Below are 25,171 nucleotides of genomic sequence, written 5' to 3'. Positions count from 1 at the left end.
TGGTTCTGGATGTATAGATGTTCTGTAGTAATGTGGTTCTGGATGTATCGATGTACCCTAGTTACTGTAGTGTTGTGGTTCTGGATGTATTGATGTACTGTAGTTACTGTAGTGTTGTGGTTCTGGATGTATAGATGTACCCTAGTTACTGTAGTGTTGTGGTTCTGGATGTATCGATGTACTGTAGTTACTGTAGTGTTGTGGTTCTGGATGTATTGATGTACTGTAGTTACTGTAGTGTTGTGGTTCTGGATGTATTGATGTACTGTAGTTACTGTAGTGTTGTGGTTCTGGATGTATTGATGTACCCTAGTTACTGTAGTGTTGTGGTTCTGGATGTATTGATGTACCCTAGTTACTGTAGTGTTGTGGTTCTGGATGTATTGATGTACTGTAGTTACTGTAGTGTTGTGGTTCTGGATGTATTGATGTACCCTAGTTACTGTAGTGTTGTGGTTCTGGATGTATTGATGTACTGTAGTTACTGTAGTGTTGTGGTTCTGGATGTATTGATGTACTGTAGTGTTGTGGTTCTGGATGTATTGATGTACCCTAGTTACTGTAGTGTTGTGGTTCTGGATGTATTGATGTACTGTAGTTACTGTAGTAATGTGGTTCTGGATGTATTGATGTACCCTAGTTACTGTAGTGTTGTGGTTCTGGATGTATTGATGTACCCTAGTTACTGTAGTGTTGTGGTTCTGGATGTATTGATGTACCCTAGTTACTGTAGTGTTGTGGTTCTGGATGTATTGATGTTCTGTAGTAATGTGGTTCTGGATGTATAGATGTACCCTAGTTACTGTAGTGTTGTGGTTCTGGATGTATAGATGTTCTGTAGTAATGTGGTTCTGGATGTATCGATGTACCCTAGTTACTGTAGTGTTGTGGTTCTGGATGTATAGATGTACCCTAGTTACTGTAGTGTTGTGGTTCTGGATGTATTGATGTACCCTAGTTACTGTAGTGTTGTGGTTCTGGGTGTATTGATGTACCCTAGTTACTGTAGTGTTGTGGTTCTGGATGTATAGATGTTCTGTAGTAATGTGGTTCTGGATGTATCGATGTACCCTAGTTACTGTAGTGTTGTGGTTCTGGATGTATAGATGTACCCTAGTTACTGTAGTGTTGTGGTTCTGGATGTATTGATGTACTGTAGTTACTGTAGTAATGTGGTTCTGGATGTATTAATGTACCCTAGTTACTGTAGTGTTGTGGTTCTGGATGTATAGATGTACTGTAGTAATGTGGTTCTGGATGTATAGATGTACTGTAGTAATGTGGTTCTGGATGTATATATGTACTGTAGTAATGTGGTTCTGGATGTATAGGTGTTCTGTAGTAACGTGGTTCTGGATGTATAGATGTACTGTAGTAATGTGGTTCTGGATGTATAGATTTACTGTAGTAATGTGGTTCTGGATGTGTAGATGTACTGTAGTAATATTTTCTCTCCATGTCTTTCAGAGCTCCAGGACCCATGGCCTGCCACTTAAAGGATCTGCTCCTCCCTGGCTGGTCAGTCACTCAGACATTCTCATGGATTCCTCCTCTAGAAACAGTGGCATTGTCTTCTGCTATGTATACCAGTGAATTATGAGCCCTATCCTTAGCTACCCTCAGCGATCCTTAGCTATCCCTGGCGATCCTTAGCTGTCCCCGGCGATCCTTAGCTACCCTCAGCGATCCTTAGCTATCCCTGGCGATCCTTAGCTACCCTCAGCGATCCTTAGCTATCCCCGGCGATCCTTAGCTACCCTCAGCGATCCTTAGCTATCCCTGGCGATCCTTAGCTACCCTCAGCGATCCTTAGCTGTCCCTGGCGATCCTTAGCTATCCCTGGCGATCCTTAGCTTTCCCTGGCGATCCTTAGCTATCCCTGTTAATCCTTAACTATCCCTGTTGATCCTTAGCTACCCTCAGCGATCCTTAGCTGTCCCTGGCGATCCTTAGCTATCCCTGGCGATCCTTAGCTTTCCCTGGCGATCCTTAGCTATCCCTGTTAATCCTTAACTATCCCTGTTGATCCTTATCTATCCCTGGTGATCCTTAGCTGTCCCTGGCGATCCTTAGCTATCCCTGGCGATCCTTAGCTTTCCCTGGCGATCCTTAGCTATCCCTGTTGATCCTTAACTATCCCTGTTGATCCTTAGCTATCCCTGGTGATCCTTAGCTATCCCTGGTGATCCTTAGCTATCCCTGGCGATCCTTAGCTATACCTGGCGATCCTTAGCTATCCCCGGCGATCCTTAGCTATCCCCGGCGATCCTTAGCTATCCCAGGCGATCCTTAGCTATCCCTGGCGATCCTTAGCTATCCCCGGCGATCCTTAGCTATCCCTGACGATCCTTAGCTATCCCCGGCGATCCTTAGCTATCCCCGGCGATCCTTAGCTATCCCTGGCAATCCTTAGCGATCCTTAGGGCTCAGACACACCAATAGCGTTTGCTGGCCGAGAGTACTTAGCACCTCTGAACGTAATTTGCGAACCGATTGCTATCCTTAGCAATCCTTGGTCTACCCAAGCCTATTGTAAATCAGACAGTGCATTTAGATTAACAAGAATATAATCTTTTAAGTCTCACACTTTTCGCCCTGAATGTGGATCTAGCGTTTGTCTGCCGATCATTTCAGAGCGCTGTGTTTTCACTGTAGACAACTGACTGCCAACATTTTTCACGCGACTCTACATGTATAATCGGTGCGCCCTTGGTTCGAAAATTACGTTCAAAGGTACTGAGTACTATCGGCCAGAAAACACTATTGGTATGTCTGAGCCCTTAGCGTTCCTTAGTGTTCCTTAGCAATCCTCAGCAATTCTAATATCCTAAACTGTTGTTTGTTCTTCACTGATGTCAGAACTGTCACATTAGCAAAGCCAGGGACTCTCTTCTCCTCTCTCCTCTTCGCCCCTCTCGTCCCCTCCCCTCTTATCCTCTCTCCTCCCCTCCTCTCTTCTCCTCTCTCCTCCCCTCTTCTTCCTTCTCTCTCTCCTCCCCTGATATCTGATGTACTCAGTACAGTGGGTGTTCTCTCTCTCCTCCCCTGATATCTGATGTACTCACTACAGTGGGTGTTCTCTCTCTCCTCCCCTGATATCCGATGTACTGAGTACAGTGGTTGTTCTCTCTATCTCTCCTCCCCTGATATCTGATGTACTCACTATAGTGGGTGTTCTATCTCTCCTCCCCTGATATCTGATGTACTCACTACAGTGGGTGTTCTCTCTCTCCTCTCTCCTCCCCTGATATCTGATGTACTCAGTACAGTGGGTGTTCTCTCTCTCCTCCCCTGATATCTGATGTACTCACTACAGTGGGTGTTCTCTCTGTCTCTCTCCTCCCCTGATATCTGATGTACTCACTACAGTGGGTGTTCTCTCTCTCTCTCTCTCTCTCCTCTCTCCTCCCCTGATATCTGATGTACTCACTATAGTGGGTGTTCTCTCTCTCCTCCCCTGATATCTGATGTACTCACTACAGTGGGTGTTCTCTCTCTCTCTGTTTCTCATCTCTATATATCTATTTCATGTTCCCTGTGAGATCCTCTGGCAGTCTTTAGTAATTAGCTTTGCGTTGTTAGGATTTCTGAAAATGTTTGAGTAAAGTTTTATGGACGGGGGTTCCCGGACACAGATTGAGATTCTCCATTGAGTTTCCAGTCCAGGATGAGGCTGAATCTGTGTCCTGGAAACCAGCGCTGGGTGTCTAAACTCTAACGTCTGTTTTCATCCTTTCTGTCTTCCAGCTGGACATGAAGTATTTATCTCCATTGTTGTTGTCTTATGAAGACCGGCTCACTGAGAAAGATGCTCTCCTGCAGGCCTCGGAGGTAAGAGTGTGTGTGTGTGTGTGTGTGTGTGTGTGTGTGTGCGTTTCTTTGCGTGTTTTGTATTAGTGTCACCCTGTTATTCTCTTGTTTAATATCTTTATGCTTTTTAAATGTGTTATGGTCTATTTAAAAGAGAAACACGAGAGAGTTATTAGGAGCCATTGAAAATGCATCATGCTCAGCCAGTATATTAAAGTGTGGGGTGAAAACATCCAATGAAGGTGATTTAAGGACATAGAGAGAGGCCTGGTCTACCCAGGCTCTGGTTGAAATAGGCTCAGCTATGTCGCACTAAACTGATAGAGGCCTGGTCTTCCCAGGCTCTGGGTAAAATAGGCTCAGCTTTGTCCCACTAAACTGTTCGAGGCCTGGTCTACCCAGGCTCTGGGTAAAATAGGCTCAGCTTTGTCCCACTAACCTGTTCGAGGCCTGGTCTACCCAGGCTCTGGGTAAAATCGGCTCAACTATGTCACACTAAACTGATAGAGAGAGGCCTGGTCTACCCAGGCTCTGGTTGAAATAGGCTCAGCTTTGTCACACTAAACTGTTGGAGGCCTGGTCTACCCAGGCTCTGGTTGAAATAGGCTCAGCTATGTCCCACTAAACTGTTTGAGGCCTGGTCTTCCCAGGCTCTGGTTGAAATAGGCTCAGCTATGTCCCACTAAACTGTTTGAGGCCTGGTCTACTCAGGCTCTGGTTTAAAAAGGCTCAGATATGTCACAGTAAACTGTTCGAGGCCTGGTCTACCCAGGCTCTGGTTGAAATCGGCTCAGCTATGTCACACTAAACTGATAGAGAGAGGCCTGGTCTATCGAGGCTCTGGTTGAAATAGGCTCAGCTATGTCCCACTAAACTGGTCGAGGCCTGGTCTACCCAGGCTCTGGTTGAAATAGGCTCAGCTATGTCACACTAATCTGTTGGAGGCCTGGTCTACCCAGGCTCTGGTTGAAATAGGCTCAGCTATGTCACAGTAAACTGTTCGAGGCAGGGTCTACCCAGGCTCTAGTTGATATCGGCTCAGCTATGTCCGCCTAAACTGTTCGAGGCCTAGTCTACCCAGGCTCTAGTTGATATCGGCTCAGCTTTGTCCCACAAAACTGTTTGAGGCCTGGTCTACCCAGGTCTGGTTGAAATAGTCTCAGCTTTTTCCCACTAAACTGGTCGAGGCCTGGTCTACCCAGGCTCTGGTTGAAATCGGCTCAGCTATGTCCCACTAAACTACTCGAGGCCTGGTCTACCCAGGCTCTGGTTGAAATCGGCTCAGCTATGTCACACTAAACTGATAGAGAGAGGCGTGGTCTATCCAGGTTCTGGTTGAAATAGGCTCAGCTATGTCCCACTAAACTGTTTGAGACCTTGTCTACCCAGGCTCTGGTTGAAATAGGCTCAGCTTTGTCCCACTAAACTGTTCGAGGCCTGGTCTTCCCAGGCTCTGTTTGAAATAGGCTCAGCTATGTCACACTAAACTGTTCGAGGCCTGGTCTACCCAGGCTCTGGTTGAAATCGGCTCAGCTTTGTCCCACTAAACTTTTCGAGGCCTGGTCTACCCAGGTTCTGGTTGATATCGGCTCAGCTATGTCCCACTAAACTGCTCGAGGCCTGGTCTACCCAGGCTCTGGTTGTAATCGGCACAGCAATATCCTTCTAGACTGTTCAAGGCCTGGTCTACCCAGGCTCTGGTTGAAATCGGCTCAGCTTTGTCCCACTAAACTGTTCAAGGCCTGGTCTACCCAGGCTCTGGTTGAAATAGGCTCAGCTTTCTCCCACTAAACTGTTCGAGGCCTGGTCTACCGAGGCTCTGGTTGAAATAGCCGCAGCTATGTCCCACTAAATTGTTCGAGGCCTGGTCTACCCAGGCTCTGGTTAAAATAGGCTCAGCTTTGTCCCACTAAAATGTTTGAGGCCTGGTCTTCCCAGGCTCAGTGTAAAATATCCTCAGCGTTGTCCCACTAAACTGTTTGAGGCCTGGTCTACCCAGGCTCTGGTTGAAATAGGCTCAGCTATGTCACAGTAAACATTTTTAGGCCTGGTCTACCCAGGTTCTGGTTGATATCGGCTCAGCTATGTCCCACTAAACTGCTCGAGGCCTGGTCTACCCAGGCTCTGGTTGAAATAGGCTCAGCGTTGTCCCACTAAACTGTTCGTGGCCTGGTCTACCCAGGTCTGGTTGAAATAGGCTCAGCTATGTCACACGAAACTGATAGAGAGGGGCCTGGTCTATCCAGGCTCTGGTTGAAATAGGCTCAACTATGTCCCACTAAACTGTTCGAGGCCTGGTTGAAATAGGCTCAGCTTTGTCCCACTAAACTGTTCGAGGCCTTGTCTACCCAGGCTCTGGTTGAAATAGGCTCAGCTTTGTCCCACTAAACTGTTCGAGGCCTTGTCTTCCCAGGCTCTGTTTGAAATAGGCTCAGCTATGTCACACTAAACTGATAGAGAGCGGCCTGGTCTATCCAGGCTCTGGTTGAAATAGGCTCAGCTATGTCCCACTAAACTGTTCGAGGCCTGGTTGAAATAGGCTCAGCTTTGTCCCACTAAACTGTTCGAGGCCTGGTCTTCCCAGGCTCTGGGTAAAATAGTCTCAGCTTTCTCCCACTAAACTGTTTGAGGCCTTGTCTACCCAGGTCTGGTTGAAATAGGCTCAGCTATGTCACATGAAACTGTTGGAGGCCTGGTTTACCCAGGCTCTGGTTGAAATAGTCTCAGCTTTGTCCCACTAAACTGATCGAGGCCTGGTCTACCCAGGCTCTGGTTTAAATCTGCTCAACTTTCTCCCACTAAACTGTTCGAAGCCTGGTCTCCCCAGGCTCTGGTTGAAATCGGCTCAGCTATGTCCCACTAAACTGCTCGAGGCCTGGTCTACCCAGGCTCTGGTTGAAATAGGCTCAGCTTTATCCCACTAAAATGTTCCAGGCCTGGTCTTCCCAGGCTCTGGTTGAAATAGGCTCAGCTTTATCCCACTAAACTGTTCGAGGCCTGGTCTATCCAGTCTCTGGTTGAAATAGGCTCAGCTTTGTCTCACTACACTGTTCGAGGCCTGGTCTTCCCAGGCTCTGGTTGAAATAGGCTCAGCTTTATCCCACTAAACTGTTCGAGGCCTGGTCTATCCAGGCTCTGTTTGAAATCGGCTCAGTTATGTCCCACCAAACTGTTTGAGGCCTGGTCTACCCAGGCTCTGGTTGAAATAGGCTCAGCTATATCACAATAATCTGATAGAGACAGGCCTGGTCTACCCAGGTCTGGTTGAAATAGGCTCAGCTATGTCACACTAAACTGAAAGAGGCCTCGTCTACCCAGGCTCTGGTTGAAATCGGCTCAGTTATGTCACACTAAACTGTTCGAGGCCTGCTCTACCCAGGTCCGGTTGAAATAGGCACAGCTATGTCACACAAAGCTGTTTGAAATAGGCACAACTTTGTCCCACTAAACTGGTCAAGGCCTGGTCTACCTACCCAGGCTCTGGTTGAAAAAGGCTCAGCTTTGTCCCACTAATCTATTCGAGGCCTGGTCTACCCAGGCTCTGGTTGAAATAGGCTCAGCTTTGTAACACTAAACTGCTCGAGGCCTGGTCTACCCAGGCTCTGGTTGAAATAGGCTCAGCTATGTCCCACTAAACTGTTCGAGGACTGGTCCACCCAGGCTCTGGTTGAAATAGGCTCAGCTTTATCCCACTAAAATGTTCCAGGCCTGGTCTTCCCAGGCTCTGGTTGAAATAGGCTCAGCTTTGTTCCACAAAACTGTTCGAGGCCTGCTCTTCCCAGGTCTGGTTGAAATCCGCTCAGTTATGTCACACTAAACTGTTCGAGGCCTGCTCTTCCCAGGTCTGGTTGAAATAGGCACAGCTATGTCACACGAAACTGTTTGAAATAGGCTCAACTTTGTCCCACTAAACTGGTCGAGGCCTGGTCTACCCAGGCTCTGGTGTAAATTGGCTCAGCTATGTCACACTAAACTGTTCGAGGCCTGGTCTACCCAGGTCTGGTTGAAATAGGCACAGCTATGTCACACGAAGCTGTTTGAAATAGGCTCAACTTTGTCCCACTAAACTGGTCGAGGACTGGTCTACCTACCCAGGCTCTGGTTGAAAAAGGCTCAGCTTTGTCCCACTAAACTGTTCGAGGCCTGGTCTTCCCAGGCTCTGGTTGAAATAGGCTCAGCTTTGTCCCACTAAACTGTTTGAGGCCTGGTCTACCCAGGCTCTGGTTGAAATAGGCTCAGCTATGTCCCACTAACTTGTTCGAGGCCTGGTCTTTCCAGGCTCTGGTTGAATTAGGCTCAGCTTTGTCCCACAAAACTGTTCGAGGCCTGGTCTTCCCTGGCTCTGGTTGAAATAGGCTCAGCTATGTCCCACTAAACTGTTCGAGGCCTGGTCTACCCAGGTCTGCTTGAAATAGGCTCAGCTATGTCACACTAAACTGATAGAGAGAGGCCTGGTCTACCCAGGCTCTGGTTGAAATAGGCTCAGCTTTGTCCCACTAAACTGTTCTAGGCCAGGTCTTCCCAGGCTCTGGTTGAAATAGGCTCAGCTTTGTCCCACTAAACTGTTCGAGGCCTGGTCTACCCAGGCTCTGGTTGAAATAGGCTCAGCTATGTCCCACTTAACTGTTCGAGGCCTGATCTACCCAGGCTCTGGTTGAAATAGGGTCAGCTATGTCACACTAAACTGGTCGAGGCCTGGTCTACCTACCCAGGCTCTTGTTGAATTAGGCTCAGCTATGTCACACTAATCTGTTGGAGGCCTGGTCTACCCAGGCTCTGGTTGAAATCGGCTCAGGTATGTCCCACCAAACTGTTTGAGGCCTGGTCTACCCAGGCTCTGGTTTAAATAGGCTCAGCTATGTCCCACTAAACTGTTGGAGGCCTGGTCTACCCAGGCTCTGGTTGAAATAGGCTCAGCTTTGTCCCACTAAACTGTTCGATGCCTGGTCTACCCAGGCTCTGGTTGAAATAGGCTCAGCTATGTCCCACTAAACTGTTCGAGGCCTGATCTACCCAGGCTCTGATTGATATCGGCTCAGCTATGTCACACTAAACTGTTTGAGGCCTGGTCTACCCAGGTCTGGTTGAAATAGTCTCCGCTTTTTCCCACTAAACTGATCGAGGCCTGGTCTACCTACCCAGGCTCTGGTTGAAATTGGCTCAGCTATGTCCCACTAAACTACTCGAGGCCTAGTCTACCCAGGCTCTGGTTGAAATAGGCTCAGCTTTGTCACACTAAACTGTTCTAGGCCTGGTCTACCCAGGCTCTGGTTGAAATAGGCTCAGCTTTGTCACACTACACTGTTCGAGGCCTGGTCTACCCAGGCTCTGGTTGAAATAGGCTCAGCTTTGACCCACTAAACTGTTCGAGGCCTGGTCTACCCAGGTCTGGTTGAAATAGGCTCAGCTATGTCACGGTAAACATTTCGAGGCCTGGTCTACCCAGGTTTTGGTTGATAGACTGTTCGAGGCCTGGTCTACCCAGGTCTGGTTGAAATAGGCTCAGGTATGTCCCACTAAACTGTTCGAGGCCTGGTCTACCCAGGCTCTGGTTGAAATAGGCTCAGCTTTGACCCACTAAACTGGTCGAGGCCTGGTCTACCCAGGCTCTGGTTGAAATAGAGTCAGCTTTGTCACACTACACTGTTCGAGGCCTGGTCTACCCAGGCTCTGGTTGAAATAGGCTCAGCTTTATCCCACTAAAATGTTCCAGGTCTGGTCTTCCCAGGCTCTGGTTGAAATAGGCTCAGCTTTATCGCACTAAACTGTTTGAGGCCTGGTCTATCCAGTCTCTGGTTGAAATAGGCTCAGCTTTGTCTCACTACACTGTTCGAGGCCTGGTCTACCCAGGCTCTGTTTGAAATCGGCTCAGTTATGTCCCACCAAACTGTTTGAGGCCTGGTCTACCCAGGTCTGGTTGAAATAGTCTCAGCTTTTTCCCACTAAACTGATCGAGGCCTGGTCTACCTACCCAGGCTCTGGTTGAAATTGGCTCAGCTATGTCCCACTAAACTACTCGAGGCCTAGTCTACCCAGGCTCTGGTTGAAATAGGCTCAGCTTTGTCACACTAAACTGTTCGAGGCCTGGTCTACCCAGGTCTGGTTGAAATAGGCTCAGCTATGTCACGGTAAACATTTCAAGGCCTGGTCTTCCCAGGCTCTGGTTGAAATAGGCTCAGCTTTATCCCACTAAACTGTTTGAGGCCTGGTCTATCCAGTCTCTGGTTGAAATAGGCTCAGCTTTGTCTCACTACACTGTTCGAGGCCTGGTCTTCCCAGGCTCTTGTTGAAATAGGCTCAGCTTTATCCCACTAAACTGTTCGAGGCCTGGTCTATCCAGGCTCTGTTTGAAATCGGCTCAGTTATGTCCCACCAAACTGTTTGAGGCCTGGTCTAACCCAGGCTCTGGTTGAAATAGGCTCAGCTATATCACACTAATCTGATAGAGACAGGCCTGGTCTACCCAGGTCTGGTTGAAATAGGCTCAGCTATGTCACACTAAACTGAAAGAGGCCTCGTCTACCCAGGCTCTGGTTGAAATCGGCTCAGTTATGTCACACTAAACTGTTCGAGGCCTGCTCTACCCAGGTCTGGTTGAAATAGGCACAGCTATGTCACACAAAGCTGTTTGAAATAGGCACAACTTTGTCCCACTAAACTGGTCGAGGCCTGGTCTACCTACCCAGGCTCTGGTTGAAAAAGGCTCAGCTTTGTCCCACTAAACTATTCGAGGCCTGGTCTACCCAGGCTCTGGTTGAAATAGGCTCAGCTTTGTAACACTAAACTGCTCGAGGCCTGGTCTACCCAGGCTCTGGTTGAAATAGGCTCAGCTATGTCCCACTAAACTGTTCGTGGACTGGTCTACCCAGGCTCTGGTTGAAATAGGCTCAGCTTTATCCCACTAAAATGTTCCAGGCCTGGTCTTCCCAGGCTCTGGTTGAAATAGGCTCAGCTTTGTTCCACAAAACTGTTCGAGGCCTGCTCTTCCCAGGTCTGGTTGAAATCCGCTCAGTTATGTCACACTAAACTGTTCGAGGCCTGCTCTTCCCAGGTCTGGTTGAAATAGGCACAGCTATGTCACACGAAAGTGTTTGAAATAGGCTCAACTTTGTCCCACTAAACTGGTCGAGGCCTGGTCTACCCAGGCTCTGGTGTAAATTGGCTCAGCTATGTCACACTAAACTGTTCGAGGCCTGGTCTACCCAGGTCTGGTTGAAATAGGCACAGCTATGTCACACGAAGCTGTTTGAAATAGGCTCAACTTTGTCCCACTAAACTGGTCGAGGACTGGTCTACCTACCCAGGCTCTGGTTGAAAAAGGCTCAGCTTTGTCCCACTAAACTGTTCGAGGCCTGGTCTTCCCAGGCTCTGGTTGAAATAGGCTCAGCTTTGTCCCACTAAACTGTTCGAGGCCTGGTCTACCCAGGCTCTGGTTGAAATAGGCTCAGCTATGTCCCACTAACTTGTTCGAGGCCTGGTCTTTCCAGGCTCTGGTTGAATTAGGCTCAGCTTTGTCCCACAAAACTGTTCGAGGCCTGGTCTTCCCTGGCTCTGGTTGAAATAGGCTCAGCTATGTCCCACTAAACTGTTCGAGGCCTGGTCTACCCAGGTCTGCTTGAAATAGGCTCAGCTATGTCACACTAAACTGATAGAGAGAGGCCTGGTCTACCCAGGCTCTGGTTGAAATAGGCTCAGCTTTGTCCCACTAAACTGTTCTAGGCCTGGTCTTCCCAGGCTCTGGTTGAAATAGGCTCAGCTTTGTCCCACTAAACTGTTCGAGGCCTGGTCTACCCAGGCTCTGGTTGAAATAGGCTCAGCTATGTCCCACTTAACTGTTCGAGGCCTGATCTACCCAGGCTCTGGTTGAAATAGGGTCAGCTATGTCACACTAAACTGGTCGAGGCCTGGTCTACCTACCCAGGCTCTGGTTGAATTAGGCTCAGCTATGTCACACTAATCTGTTGGAGGCCTGGTCTACCCAGGCTCTGGTTGAAATCGGCTCAGTTATGTCCCACCAAACTGTTGGAGGCCTGGTCTACCCAGGCTCTGGTTGAAATAGGCTCAGCTTTGTCCCACTAAACTGTTCGATGCCTGGTCTACCCAGGCTCTGGTTGAAATAGGCTCAGCTATGTCCCACTAAACTGTTCGAGGCCTGGTCTACCCAGGTCTGGTTGAAATAGTCTCAGCTTTTTCCCACTAAACTGATCGAGGCCTGGTCTACCTACCCAGGCTCTGGTTGAAATTGGCTCAGCTATGTCCCACTAAACTACTCGAGGCCTAGTCTACCCAGGCTCTGGTTGAAATAGGCTCAGCTTTGTCACACTAAACTGTTTGAGGCCTGGTCTACCCAGGCTCTGGTTGAAATAGGCTCAGCTTTGTCACACTACACTGTTCGAGGCCTGGTCTACCCAGGCTCTGGTTGAAATAGGCTCAGCTTTGACCCACTAAACTGTTCGAGGCCTGGTCTACCCAGGTCTGGTTGAAATAGGCTCAGCTATGTCACGGTAAACATTTCGAGGCCTGGTCTACCCAGGTTTTGGTTGATAGACTGTTCGAGGCCTGGTCTACCCAGGTCTGGTTGAAATAGGCTCAGGTATGTCCCACTAAACTGTTCGAGGCCTGGTCTACCCAGGCTCTGGTTGAAATAGGCTCAGCTTTGACCCACTAAACTGGTCGAGGCCTGGTCTACCCAGGCTCTGGTTGAAATAGAGTCAGCTTTGTCACACTACACTGTTCGAGGCCTGGTCTACCCAGGCTCTGGTTGAAATAGGCTCAGCTTTATCCCACTAAAATGTTCCAGGTCTGGTCTTCCCAGGCTCTGGTTGAAATAGGCTCAGCTTTATCCCACTAAACTGTTTGAGGCCTGGTCTATCCAGTCTCTGGTTGAAATAGGCTCAGCTTTGTCTCACTACACTGTTCGAGGCCTGGTCTACCCAGGCTCTGTTTGAAATCGGCTCAGTTATGTCCCACCAAACTGTTTGAGGCCTGGTCTAAATAGGCTCAGCTATATCACACTAATCTGATAGAGAGAGGCCTGGTCTACCCAGGTCTGGTTGAAATAGGCTCAGCTATGTCACACTAAACTGAAAGAGGCCTCGTCTACCCAGGCTCTGGTTGAAATCGGCTCAGTTATGTCACACTAAACTGTTCGAGGCCTGGTCTACCCAGGTCTGGTTGAAATAGGCTCAGCTATGTCACGGTAAACATTTCAAGGCCTGGTCTACCCAGGTTTTGGTTGATAGACTGTTCGAGGCCTGGTCTACCCAGGTCTGGTTGAAATAGGCTCAGGTATGTCCCACTAAACTGTTCGAGGCCTGGTCTACCCAGGCTCTGGTTGAAATAGGCTCAGCTTTGACCCACTAAACTGGTCGAGGCCTGGTCTACCCAGGCTCTGGTTGAAATAGAGTCAGCTTTGTCACACTACACTGTTCGAGGCCTGGTCTACCCAGGCTCTGGTTGAAATAGGCTCAGCTTTATCCCACTAAAATGTTCCAGGCCTGGTCTTCCCAGGCTCTGGTTGAAATAGGCTCAGCTTTATCCCACTAAACTGTTCGAGGCCTGGTCTATCCAGGCTCTGTTTGAAATCGGCTCAGTTATGTCCCACCAAACTGTTTGAGGCCTGGTCTACCCAGGCTCTGGTTGAAATAGGCTCAGCTATATCACACTAATCTGATAGAGACAGGCCTGGTCTACCCAGGTCTGGTTGAAATAGGCTCAGCTATGTCACACTAAACTGAAAGAGGCCTCGTCTACCCAGGCTCTGGTTGAAATCGGCTCAGTTATGTCACACTAAACTGTTCGAGGCCTGCTCTACCCAGGTCTGGTTGAAATAGGCACAGCTATGTCACACAAAGCTGTTTGAAATAGGCTCAACTTTGTCCCACTAAACTGGTCGAGGCCTGGTCTACCTACCCAGGCTCTGGTTGAAAAAGGCTCAGCTTTGTTCCACAAAACTGTTCGAGGCCTGCTCTTCCCAGGTCTGGTTGAAATCCGCTCAGTTATGTCACACTAAACTGTTCGAGGCCTGCTCTTCCCAGGTCTGGTTGAAATAGGCACAGCTATGTCACACGAAACTGTTTGAAATAGGCTCAACTTTGTCCCACTAAACTGGTCGAGGCCTGGTCTACCCAGGCTCTGGTGTAAATTGGCTCAGCTATGTCACACTAAACTGTTCGAGGCCTGGTCTACCCAGGTCTGGTTGAAATAGGCACAGCTATGTCACACGAAGCTGTTTGAAATAGGCTCAACTTTGTCCCACTAAACTGGTCGAGGACTGGTCTACCTACCCAGGCTCTGGTTGAAAAAGGCTCAGCTTTGTCCCACTAAACTGTTCGAGGCCTGGTCTTCCCAGGCTCTGGTTGAAATAGGCTCAGCTTTGTCCCACTAAACTGTTCGAGGCCTGGTCTACCCAGGCTCTGGTTGAAATAGGCTCAGCTATGTCCCACTAACTTGTTCGAGGCCTGGTCTTTCCAGGCTCTGGTTGAATTAGGCTCAGCTTTGTCCCACAAAACTGTTCGAGGCCTGGTCTTCCCTGGCTCTGGTTGAAATAGGCTCAGCTATGTCCCACTAAACTGTTCGAGGCCTGGTCTACCCAGGTCTGCTTGAAATAGGCTCAGCTATGTCACACTAAACTGATAGAGAGAGGCCTGGTCTACCCAGGCTCTGGTTGAAATAGGCTCAGCTTTGTCCCACTAAACTGTTCTAGGCCTGGTCTACCCAGGTCTGCTTGAAATAGGCTCAGCTATGTCACACAAAACTGTTGGAGGCCTGGTCTACCCAGGCTCTGGTTGAAATAGGGTCAGCTTTGTCACACTACACTGTTCGAGGCCTGGTCTACCCAGGTCTGGTTGAAATAGGCTCAGCTATGTCACGGTAAACATTTCGAGACCTGGTCTACCCAGGTTCTTGTTGATATCGGCTCAGCTATGTCCCACTAAACTGCTCGAGGCCTGGTCTACCCAGGCTCTGGTTGAAATAGGCTCAGCTTTGTTCCACAAAACTGTTCGAGGCAATGGTCTACCCATGCTCTGCTGTAAATTGACTCAGCTATGTCCCACAAAACTGTTCGAGGCCTGGTCTACCCAGGCTCTGGTTGAAATCGGCTCAGCTATGTCCCACTAAACTACTCGAGGCCTGGTCTACCCAGGTCTGGTTGAAATCGGCTCAGCTATGTCCCACTAAACTGTTTGAGGCCTGGTCTACCCAGGTCTGGTTGAAATAGTCTCAGCTTTTTCCCACTAAACTGATAGAGAGAGGCCTGGTCTATCCAGGCTCTGGTTGAAATAGGCTCAGCTATGTCCCACTTAACTGTTTGAGGCCTGATCTACCCAAGCTCTGGTTGAAATAGGCTCAGTTATGTCCCACCAAACTGTTTGAGGCCTGGTCTACCCAGGCTCTGGTTTAAATAGGCTCAGCTATGTCCCACTAAACTGTTGGAGGCCTGGTCTACCCAGGCTCTGGTTGAAATAGGCTCAGCTTTGTCCCACTAAACTGTTCAAGGCCTTGTCTATCCAGGCTCTGGTTGAAATAGGCTCAGCTATGTCACACTAATCTGTTGGAGGCCTGGTCTACCCAGGCTCTGGTTGAAATCGGCTCAGTTATGTCCCACCAAACTGTTTGAGGCCTTGTCTACCCAGGCTCTGGTTTAAATAGGCTCAGCTATGTCCCACTAAACTGTTGGAGGCCTGGTCTACCCAGGCTCTGGTTGAAATAGGCTCAGCTTTGTCCCACTAAACTGTTCAAGGCCTGGTCTACCCAGGCTCTGGTTGAAATAGGCTCAGCTATGTCCCACTAAACTGTTCGAGGCCTGATCTACCCAGGCTCTGGTTGATATCGGCTCAGCTATGTCACACTAAACTGTTTGAGGCCTGGTCTACCCAGGTCTGGTTGAAATAGTCTCAGCTTTTTCCCACTAAACTGATCGAGGCCTGGTCTACCTACCCAGGCTCTGGTTGAAATTGGCTCAGCTATGTCCCACTAAACTACTCAAGGCCTGGTCTACCCAGGCTCTGGTTGAAATAGGCTCAGCTATGTCACATTAAACTGATAGAGAGAGGCCTGGTCTACCCAGGCTCTGGTTGAAATCGGCTCAGCTATGTCACACTAAACTGTTCGAGGCCTGGTCTACCCAGGTCTGGTTGAAATAGGCACAGCTATGTCACACAAAGCTGTTTGAAATAGGCTCAACTTTGTCCCACTAAACTGGTCGAGGCCTGGTCTACCTACCCAGGCTCTGGTTGAAAAAGGCTCAGCTTTGTCCCACTAAACTATTCGAGGCCTGGTCTACCCAGGCTCTGGTTGAAATAGGCTCAGCTTTGTCCCACTAAACTGTTCAAGGCCTGGTCTACCCAGGTCTGGTTGAAATAGTCTCAGCTTTTTCCCACTAAACTGATCGAGGTCTGGTCTACCTACCCAGGCTCTGGTTGAAATTGGCTCAGCTATGTCACACTAAACTGTTCGAGGCCTGGTCTACCCAGGCTCTGGTTGAAATCGGCTCAGCTATGTCCCACTAAACTGTTCGAGGCCTGGTTTATCTAGGCTCTGGTTGAAATAGGCTCAGCTTTGACCCACTAAACTTTTCTAGGCCTGGTCTACCCAGGCCCTGGTTGAAATAGGCTCAGCTATGTCACACTAATCTGATAGAGAGAGGCCTGGTCTACCCAGGCTCTGGTTGAAATCGGCTCAGCTATGTCCCACTAAACTGTTCGAGGCCTGGTCTACCCAGGCTCTGGTTGAAATAGGCTCAGCTATGTCACACTAAACTGATAGAGAGAAGCCTGGTCTACCCAGGCTCTGGTTGAAATCGGTTCAGCTATGTCACACTAAACTGATAGAGAGAAGCCTGGTCTACCCAGGCTCTGGTTGAAATCGGTTCAGCTATGTCCCACTAAACTGTTCGAAGCCTGGTCTACCCAGGCTCTGGTTGAAATAGGCTCAGCTATGTCACATTAAACTGATCGAGAGAGACCTGGTCTACACGGGCTCTGGTTGAAATCGGTTCAGCTATGTCCCACTAAACTGTTCGAAGCCTGGTCTACCCAGGCTCTGGTTGAAATCGGCTCAGCTATGTCCCACTAAACTGTTCGAAGCCTGGTCTACCCAGGCTCTGGTTGAAATCGGCTCAGCTATGTCACACTAAACTGTTCGAGGCCTGGTCTACCCAGGTCTGGTTGAAATAGGCTCAGCTATGTCACACTAAACTGATAGAGGCCTGGTCTACCCAGGTCTGGTTGAAATAGGCACAGCTATGTCACACAAAGCTGTTTGAAATAGGCTCAGCTATGTCCCACTAAACTGTTCGATGCCTTGTCTACCCAGGCTCTGGTTGAAATAGGCTCAGCTTTGTCCCACTAAACTGTTCGAGGCCTGGTCTACCCAGGTCTGGTTGAAATAGTCTCAGCTTTTTCCCACTAAACTGATCGAGGCCTGGTCTACCTACCCAGGCTCTGGTTGAAATAGGCTCAGCTATGTCCCACTAAACTGTTCGAGGCCTGGTCTACCCAGGTCTGGTTGAAATAGTCTCAGCTTTTTCCCACTAAACTGATCGAGGCCTGGTCTACCTACCCAGGCTCTGGTTGAAATTGGCTCAGCTATGTCCCACTAAACTACTCGAGGCCTAGTCTACCCAGGCTCTGGTTGAAATAGGCTCAGCTTTGACCCACTAAACTTTTCTAGGCCTGGTCTACACAGGCTCTGGTTGAAGTAGGCTCAGCTATGTCACACTAATCTGATAGAGAGAGGCCTGGTCTACCCAGGCTCTGGTTGAAATCGGCTCAGCTATGTCACACTAAACTGATAGATAGAAGTCTGGTCTATCCAGGCTCTGGTTGAAATAAGCTCAGCTATGTCCCACGAATCTGATAGAGGCCTGGTTTACCTAGGCTCTGGTTGAAATAGGCTCAGCTTTGACCCACTAAACTTTTCTAGGCCTGGTCTACCCAGGCCCTGGTTGAAATAGGCTCAGCTATGTCACACTAAACTGATAGAGAGAGGCCTGGTCTACCCAGGCTCTGGTTGAAATCGGCTCAGCTATGTCACACTAAACTACTCGAGGCCTGGTCCACCCAGGCTCTGGTTGAAATAGGCTCAGCTATGTCACACTAATCTGATAGAGAGAGGCCTGGTCTACCCAGGCTCTGGTTGAAATCGGCTCAGCTATGTCACACTAAACTACTCGATGCCTGGTCTACCCAGGCTCTGGTTGAAATAGGCTCAGCTTTATCCCACTAAAATGTTCCAGGCCTGGTCTAACCAGGCTCTGGTTGAAATAGGCTCAGCTATGTCACACAAAACTGATAGAGAGAGACCTGGTCTACCCAGGCTCTGGTTGAAATAGGCTCAGCTATGTCACAGTAAACATTTCGAGGCCTGGTCTACCCAGGTTCTGGTTGATATCGGCTCAGCTTTATCCCACTAAACTGTTCGAGGCCTGGTCTTCCCAGGCTCTGGTTGAAATAGGCTCAGCTATGTCACACTAAACTGATAGAGAGAGGCCTGGTCTATCCAGGCTCTGGTTGAAATAAGCTCAGCTATGTCCCACGAATCTGATAGAGGCCTGGTTTACCTAGGCTCTGGTTGAAATAGGCTCAGCTTTGACCCACTAAACTTTTCTAGGCCTGGTCTACCCAGGCCCTGGTTGAAATAGGCTCAGCTATGTCACACTAAACTACTCGAGGCCTGGTCTACCCAGGCTCTGGTTGAAATAGGCTCAGCTATGTCCCACTAATCTGTTGGAGGCCTGGTCTACCCAGGCTCTGGTTGAAATAGGCTCAGCTATGTCACACAAAGCTGTTTGAAATAGGCTCAACTTTGTCCCACTAAACTGGTCGAGGCCTGGTCTACCTACCCAGGCTCTGGTTGAAAAAGGCTCAGCTTTGTCCCACTAAACTATTCTAGGCCTGGTCTCCCCAGGCTCTGGTTGAAATAGGCTCAGCTATGTCACAGTAAACATTTCGAGGCCTGGTCTACCCAGGCTCTGGTTGAAATAGGCTCAGCTATGTCCCACTAAACTGTTCGATGCCTTGTCTACCCAGGCTCTGGTTGAAATAGGCTCAGATTTGTCCCACTAAACTGTTCGAGGCCTGGTCTACCCAGGCTCTGGTTGAATTAGGCTCAGCTTTGTAACACTAAACTGCTTGAGGCCTGGTCTACCCAGGCTCTGGTTGAAATAGGCTCAGCTATGTCCCACTAAACTGTTCGAGGACTGGTCTACCCAGGTTCTGGTTGAAATAGGCTCAGCTATGTCACAGTACACTGTTCGAGGCCTGCTCTTCCCAGGTCTGGTTGAAATCCGCTCAGTTATGTCACACTAAACTGCTCTAGGCCTGGTCTACCCAGGCTCTGGTTGAAATAGGCACAGCTATGTCACACGAAACTGTTTGAAATAGCCTCAACTTTGTTCCACTAAACTGGTCGAGGCCTGGTCTACCCAGGCTCTAGTGTAAATTGGCTCAGCTATGTCACACTAAACTGTTCGAGGCCTGGTCTACCCAGGTCTGGTTGAAATAGGCACAGCTATGTCACACTAAACTACTCGAGGCCTGATCTACCCAGGATCTGGTTGAAATAGGCTCAGCTATGTCACACTAAACTGATAGAGAGAGGCCTGGTCTACCCAGGCTCTGGTTGAAATAGGCTCAGCTTTGTAACACTAAACTGCTCGAGGCCTGGTCTACCCAGGCTCTGGTTGAAATAGGCTCAGCTATGTCCCACTAAACTGTTCGAGGACTGGTCTACCCAGGTTCTGGTTGAAATAGGCTCAGCTATGTCACAGTACACTGTTCGAGGCCTGGTCTACCCAGGCTCTGGTTGAAATAGGCACAGCTATGTCACACGAAACTGTTTGAAATAGGCTCAACTTTGTCCCACTAAACTGGTCGAGGCCTGGTCTACCCAGGCTCTAGTGTAAATTGGCTCAGCTATGTCACACTAAACTGTTCGAGGCCTGGTCTACCCAGGTCTGGTTGAAATAGGCACAGCTATGTCACACTAAACTACTCGAGGCCTGGTCTACCCAGGATCTGGTTGAAATAGGCTCAGCTATGTCACACTAAACTGATAGAGAGAGGCCTGGTCTACCCAGGCTCTGGTTGAAATAGGCTCAGCTTTATCCCACTAAAATGTTCCAGGCCTGGTCTAACCAGGCTCTGGTTGAAATAGGCTCTGCTATGTCACACAAAACTGATAGAGAGAGACCTGGTCTACCCAGGCTCTGGTTGAAATAGGCTCAGCTATGTCACAGTAAACATTTCGAGGCCTGGTCTACCCAGGTTCTGGTTGATATCGGCTCAGCTATGTCACACTAACCTGTTCGAGGCCTGGTCTTTCCAGGCTCTGGTTGAATTAGGCTCAGCTTTGTCCCACTAAACTGTTCGAGGCTTGGTCTTCCCTGGCTCTGGTTGAAATAGGCTCAGCTATGTCCCACTAAACTGTTTGAGGCCTTGTCTACCCAGGCTCTGGTTGAAATAGGTTCAGCTATGTCACACTAAACTGATAGAGATGCCTGGTCTACCCAGGCTCTGGTTGAAATAGGCTCAGCTTTGTCCCACTAAACTGTTCTAGGCCTGGTCTACCCAGGTCTGCTTGAAATAGGCTCAGCTATGTCACACAAAACTGTTGGAGGCCTGGTCTACCCAGGCTCTGGTTGAAATAGGGTCAGCTTTGTCACACTACACTGTTCGAGGCCTGGTCTACCCAGGCTCTGGTTGAAATAGGCTCAGCTATGTCACGGTAAACATTTCGAGGCCTGGTATACCCAGGTTCTTGTTGATATCGGCTCAGCTATGTCCCACTAAACTGCTCGAGGCCTGGTCTACCCAGGCTCTGGTTGAAATAGGCTCAGCTTTGTTCCACAAAACTGTTCGAGGCCTGGTCTTCCCATGCTCTGGTGTAAATCGGCTCAGTTATGTCCCACTAAACTGTTTGAGGCCTGGTCTACCCAGGTGTGGTTGAAATAGGCTCAGCTATGTCCCACTAAACTGTTCGAGGCCTGGTCTACCCAGGTTTGGTTGAAATAGGCTCAGCTATGTCACGGTAAACATTTCGAGGCCTGGTCTACCCAGGTTTTGGTTGATATCGGCTCAGGTATGTCCCACTAAACTGCTCGAGGCCTGGTCTACCCAGGCTCTGGTTGAAATAGGCTCAGCTTTGACCCACTAAACTGGTCGAGGCCTGGTCTACCCAGGCTCTGGTTGAAATAGGCTCAGCTTTATCCCACTAAAATGTTCCAGGCCTGGTCTTCCCAGGCTCTGGTTGAAATAGGCTCAGCTTTGTTCCACAAATCTGTTCGAGGCCTGGTCTACCCAGGCTCTGGTTGAAATAGGCTCAGCTATATCACACTAATCTGATAGAGGCCTGGTCTACCCAGGATCTGGTTGAAATAGGCTCAGCTATGTCACACTAAACTGATAGAGAGAGGCCTGGTCTACCCAGGCTCTGGTTGAAATAGGCTCAGCTTTATCCCACTAAAATGTTCCAGGCCTGGTCTAACCAGGCTCTGGTTGAAATAGGCTCTGCTATGTCACACAAAACTGATAGAGAGAGACCTGGTCTACCCAGGCTCTGGTTGAAATAGGCTCAGCTATGTCACAGTAAACATTTCGAGGCCTGGTCTACCCAGGTTCTGGTTGATATCGGCTCAGCTATGTCACACTAACCTGTTCGAGGCCTGGTCTTTCCAGGCTCTGGTTGAATTAGGCTCAGCTTTGTCCCACTAAACTGTTCGAGGCTTGATCTTCCCTGGCTCTGGTTGAAATAGGCTCAGCTATGTCCCACTAAACTGTTCGAGGCCTTGTCTACCCAGGCTCTGGTTGAAATAGGTTCAGCTATGTCACACTAAACTGATAGAGATGCCTGGTCTACCCAGGCTCTGGTTGAAATAGGCTCAGCTTTGTCCCACTAAACTGTTCTAGGCCTGGTCTACCCAGGTCTGCTTGAAATAGGCTCAGCTATGTCACACAAAACTGTTGGAGGCCTGGTCTACCCAGGCTCTGGTTGAAATAGGGTCAGCTTTGTCACACTACACTGTTCGAGGCCTGGTCTACCCAGGCTCTGGTTGAAATAGGCTCAGCTATGTCACGGTAAACATTTCGAGGCCTGGTATACCCAGGTTCTTGTTGATATCGGCTCAGCTATGTCCCACTAAACTGCTCGAGGCCTGGTCTACCCAGGCTCTGGTTGAAATAGGCTCAGCTTTGTTCCACAAAACTGTTTGAGGCCTGGTCTTCCCATGCTCTGGTGTAAATCGGCTCAGTTATGTCCCACTAAACTGTTTGAGGCCTGGTCTACCCAGGTGTGGTTGAAATAGGCTCAGCTATGTCCCACTAAACTGTTCGAGGCCTGGTCTACCCAGGTTTGGTTGAAATAGGCTCAGCTATGTCACGGTAAACATTTCGAGGCCTGGTCTACCCAGGTTTTGGTTGATATCGGCTCAGGTATGTCCCACTAAACTGCTCGAGGCCTGGTCTACCCAGGCTCTGGTTGAAATAGGCTCAGCTTTGACCCACTAAACTGGTCGAGGCCTGGTCTACCCAGGCTCTGGTTGAAATAGGCTCAGCTTTATCCCACTAAAATGTTCCAGGCCTGGTCTTCCCAGGCTCTGGTTGAAATAGGCTCAGCTTTGTTCCACAAAACTGTTCGAGGCCTGGTCTACCCAGGCTCTGGTTGAAATAGGCTCAGCTATATCACACTAATCTGATAGAGGCCTGGTCTACCCAGGATCTGGTTGAAATAGGCTCAGCTATGTCACACTAAACTGATAGAGAGAGGCCTGGTCTACCCAGGCTCTGGTTGAAATAGGCTCAGCTTTATCCCACTAAAATGTTCCAGGCCTGGTCTAACCAGGCTCTGGTTGAAATAGGCTCTGCTATGTCACACAAAACTGATAGAGAGAGACCTGGTCTACCCAGGCTCTGGTTGAAATAGGCTCAGCTATGTCACAGTAAACATTTCGAGGCCTGGTCTACCCAGGTTCTGGTTGATATCGGCTCAGCTATGTCACACTAACCTGTTCGAGGCCTGGTCTTTCCAGGCTCTGGTTGAATTAGGCTCAGCTTTGTCCCACTAAACTGTTCGAGGCTTGGTCTTCCCTGGCTCTGGTTGAAATAGGCTCAGCTATGTCCCACTAAACTGTTCGAGGCCTTGTCTACCCAGGCTCTGGTTGAAATAGGTTCAGCTATGTCACACTAAACTGATAGAGATGCCTGGTCTACCCAGGCTCTGGTTGAAATAGGCTCAGCTTTGTCCCACTAAACTGTTCTAGGCCTGGTCTACCCAGGTCTGCTTGAAATAGGCTCAGCTATGTCACACAAAACTGTTGGAGGCCTGGTCTACCCAGGCTCTGGTTGAAATAGGGTCAGCTTTGTCACACTACACTGTTCGAGGCCTGGTCTACCCAGGCTCTGGTTGAAATAGGCTCAGCTATGTCACGGTAAACATTTCGAGGCCTGGTATACCCAGGTTCTTGTTGATATCGGCTCAGCTATGTCCCACTAAACTGCTCGAGGCCTGGTCTACCCAGGCTCTGGTTGAAATAGGCTCAGCTTTGTTCCACAAAACTGTTCGAGGCCTGGTCTTCCCATGCTCTGGTGTAAATCGGCTCAGTTATGTCCCACTAAACTGTTTGAGGCCTGGTCTACCCAGGTGTGGTTGAAATAGGCTCAGCTATGTCCCACTAAACTGTTCGAGGCCTGGTCTACCCAGGTTTGGTTGAAATAGGCTCAGCTATGTCACGGTAAACATTTCGAGGCCTGGTCTACCCAGGTTTTGGTTGATATCGGCTCAGGTATGTCCCACTAAACTGCTCGAGGCCTGGTCTACCCAGGCTCTGGTTGAAATAGGCTCAGCTTTGACCCACTAAACTGGTCGAGGCCTGGTCTACCCAGGCTCTGGTTGAAATAGGCTCAGCTTTATCCCACTAAAATGTTCCAGGCCTGGTCTTCCCAGGCTCTGGTTGAAATAGGCTCAGCTTTGTTCCACAAAACTGTTCGAGGCCTGGTCTACCCAGGCTCTGGTTGAAATAGGCTCAGCTATATCACACTAATCTGATAGAGAGAGGCCTGGTCTACCCAGGTCTGGTTGAAATAGGCTCAGCTATGTCACAAAAAGCTGTTTGAAATAGGCTCAACTTTGTCCTACTAAACTGGTCGAGGCCTGGTCTACCTACCCAGGCTCTGGTTGAAATAGGCTCAGCTATGTCCCACTAAACTGTTCGATGCCTTGTCTACCCAGGCTCTGGTTGAAATAGGCTCAGCTTTGTAACACTAAACTGCTCGAGGCCTGGTCTACCCAGGCTCTGGTTGAAATAGGCTCAGCTATGTCCCACTAAACTGTTCGAGGACTGGTCTACCCAGGTTCTGGTTGAAATAGGCTCAGCTATGTCACACTACACTGTTCGAGGCCTGCTCTTCCCAGGTCTGGTTGAAATCCGCTCAGTTATGTCACACTAGACTGTTTGAGGCCTGCTCTTCCCAGGTCTGGTTGAAATAGGCACAGCTATGTCACACGAAACTGTTTGAAATAGGCTCAACTTTGTCCCACTAAACTGGTCGAGGCCTGGTCTACCCAGGCTCTAGTGTAAATTGGCTCAGCTATGTCACACTAAACTGTTCGAGGCCTGGTCTACCCAGGTCTGGTTGAAATAGGCACAGCTATGTCACACGAAGCTGTTTGAAATAGGCTCAACTTTGTCCCACTAAACTGGTCGAGGCCTGGTCTACCCAGGCTCTGGTTGAAATAGGCTCAGCTATGTCCCACTAAACTGTTCGAGGCCTTGTCTACCCAGGCTCTGGTTGAATTAGGCTCAGCTTTGTCCCACTAAACTGTTCGAGGCCTGGTCTTTCCAGGCTCTGGTTGAATTAGGCTCAGCTTTGTCCCACTAAACTGTTCGAGGCCTGGTCTTTCCAGGCTCTGGTTGAATTAGGCTCAGCTTTGTCCCACTAAACTGTTCGAGGCCTGGTCTACCCAGGCTCTGGTTGAAATAGGCTCAGCTTTGTCACACTACACTGTTCGAGGCCTGGTCTACCCAGGCTCTGGTTGAAATAGGCTCAGCTTTATCCCACTAAAATGTTCCAGGCCTGGTCTTCCCAGGCTCTGGTTGAAATAGGCTCAGCTTTGTTCCACAAAACTGTTCGAGGCCTGGTCTACCCAGGCTCTGGTTGAAATAGGCTCAGCTATATCACACTAATCTGATAGAGAGAGGCCTGGTCTACCCAGGTCTGGTTGAAATAGGCTCAGCTATGTCACAAAAAGCTGTTTGAAATAGGCTCAACTTTGTCCTACTAAACTGGTCGAGGCCTGGTCTACCTACCCAGGCTCTGGTTGAAAAAGGCTCAGCTTTGTCCCACTAAACTATTCGAGGCCTGGT

The 25,171-nt window shown here is 49.2% G+C and overlaps 1 protein-coding gene across 1 annotated transcript in view; it reads left to right on the top strand.

Annotated features, from left to right (window-relative positions):
• The window catches only part of cep89 (centrosomal protein 89), a 173,174-nt gene that overhangs the window by 56,845 nt on the left and 91,158 nt on the right, over positions 1-25,171 (top strand). The window contains exons 12-13 of the mRNA XM_036981811.1: positions 1,468-1,518; positions 3,748-3,831. Of these exons, the coding sequence (XP_036837706.1) occupies positions 1,468-1,518; positions 3,748-3,831 (135 nt within the window). The remainder of the gene's footprint in view (positions 1-1,467; positions 1,519-3,747; positions 3,832-25,171) is intronic.

Source organism: Oncorhynchus mykiss, chromosome 6 (assembly GCF_013265735.2).
Source record: "Oncorhynchus mykiss isolate Arlee chromosome 6, USDA_OmykA_1.1, whole genome shotgun sequence".
Classification (NCBI taxonomy): domain Eukaryota; kingdom Metazoa; phylum Chordata; class Actinopteri; order Salmoniformes; family Salmonidae; genus Oncorhynchus; species Oncorhynchus mykiss.
Note: the sequence above shows the minus strand (reverse complement) of the source record. Positions and strands in the feature narration are given on the sequence as shown.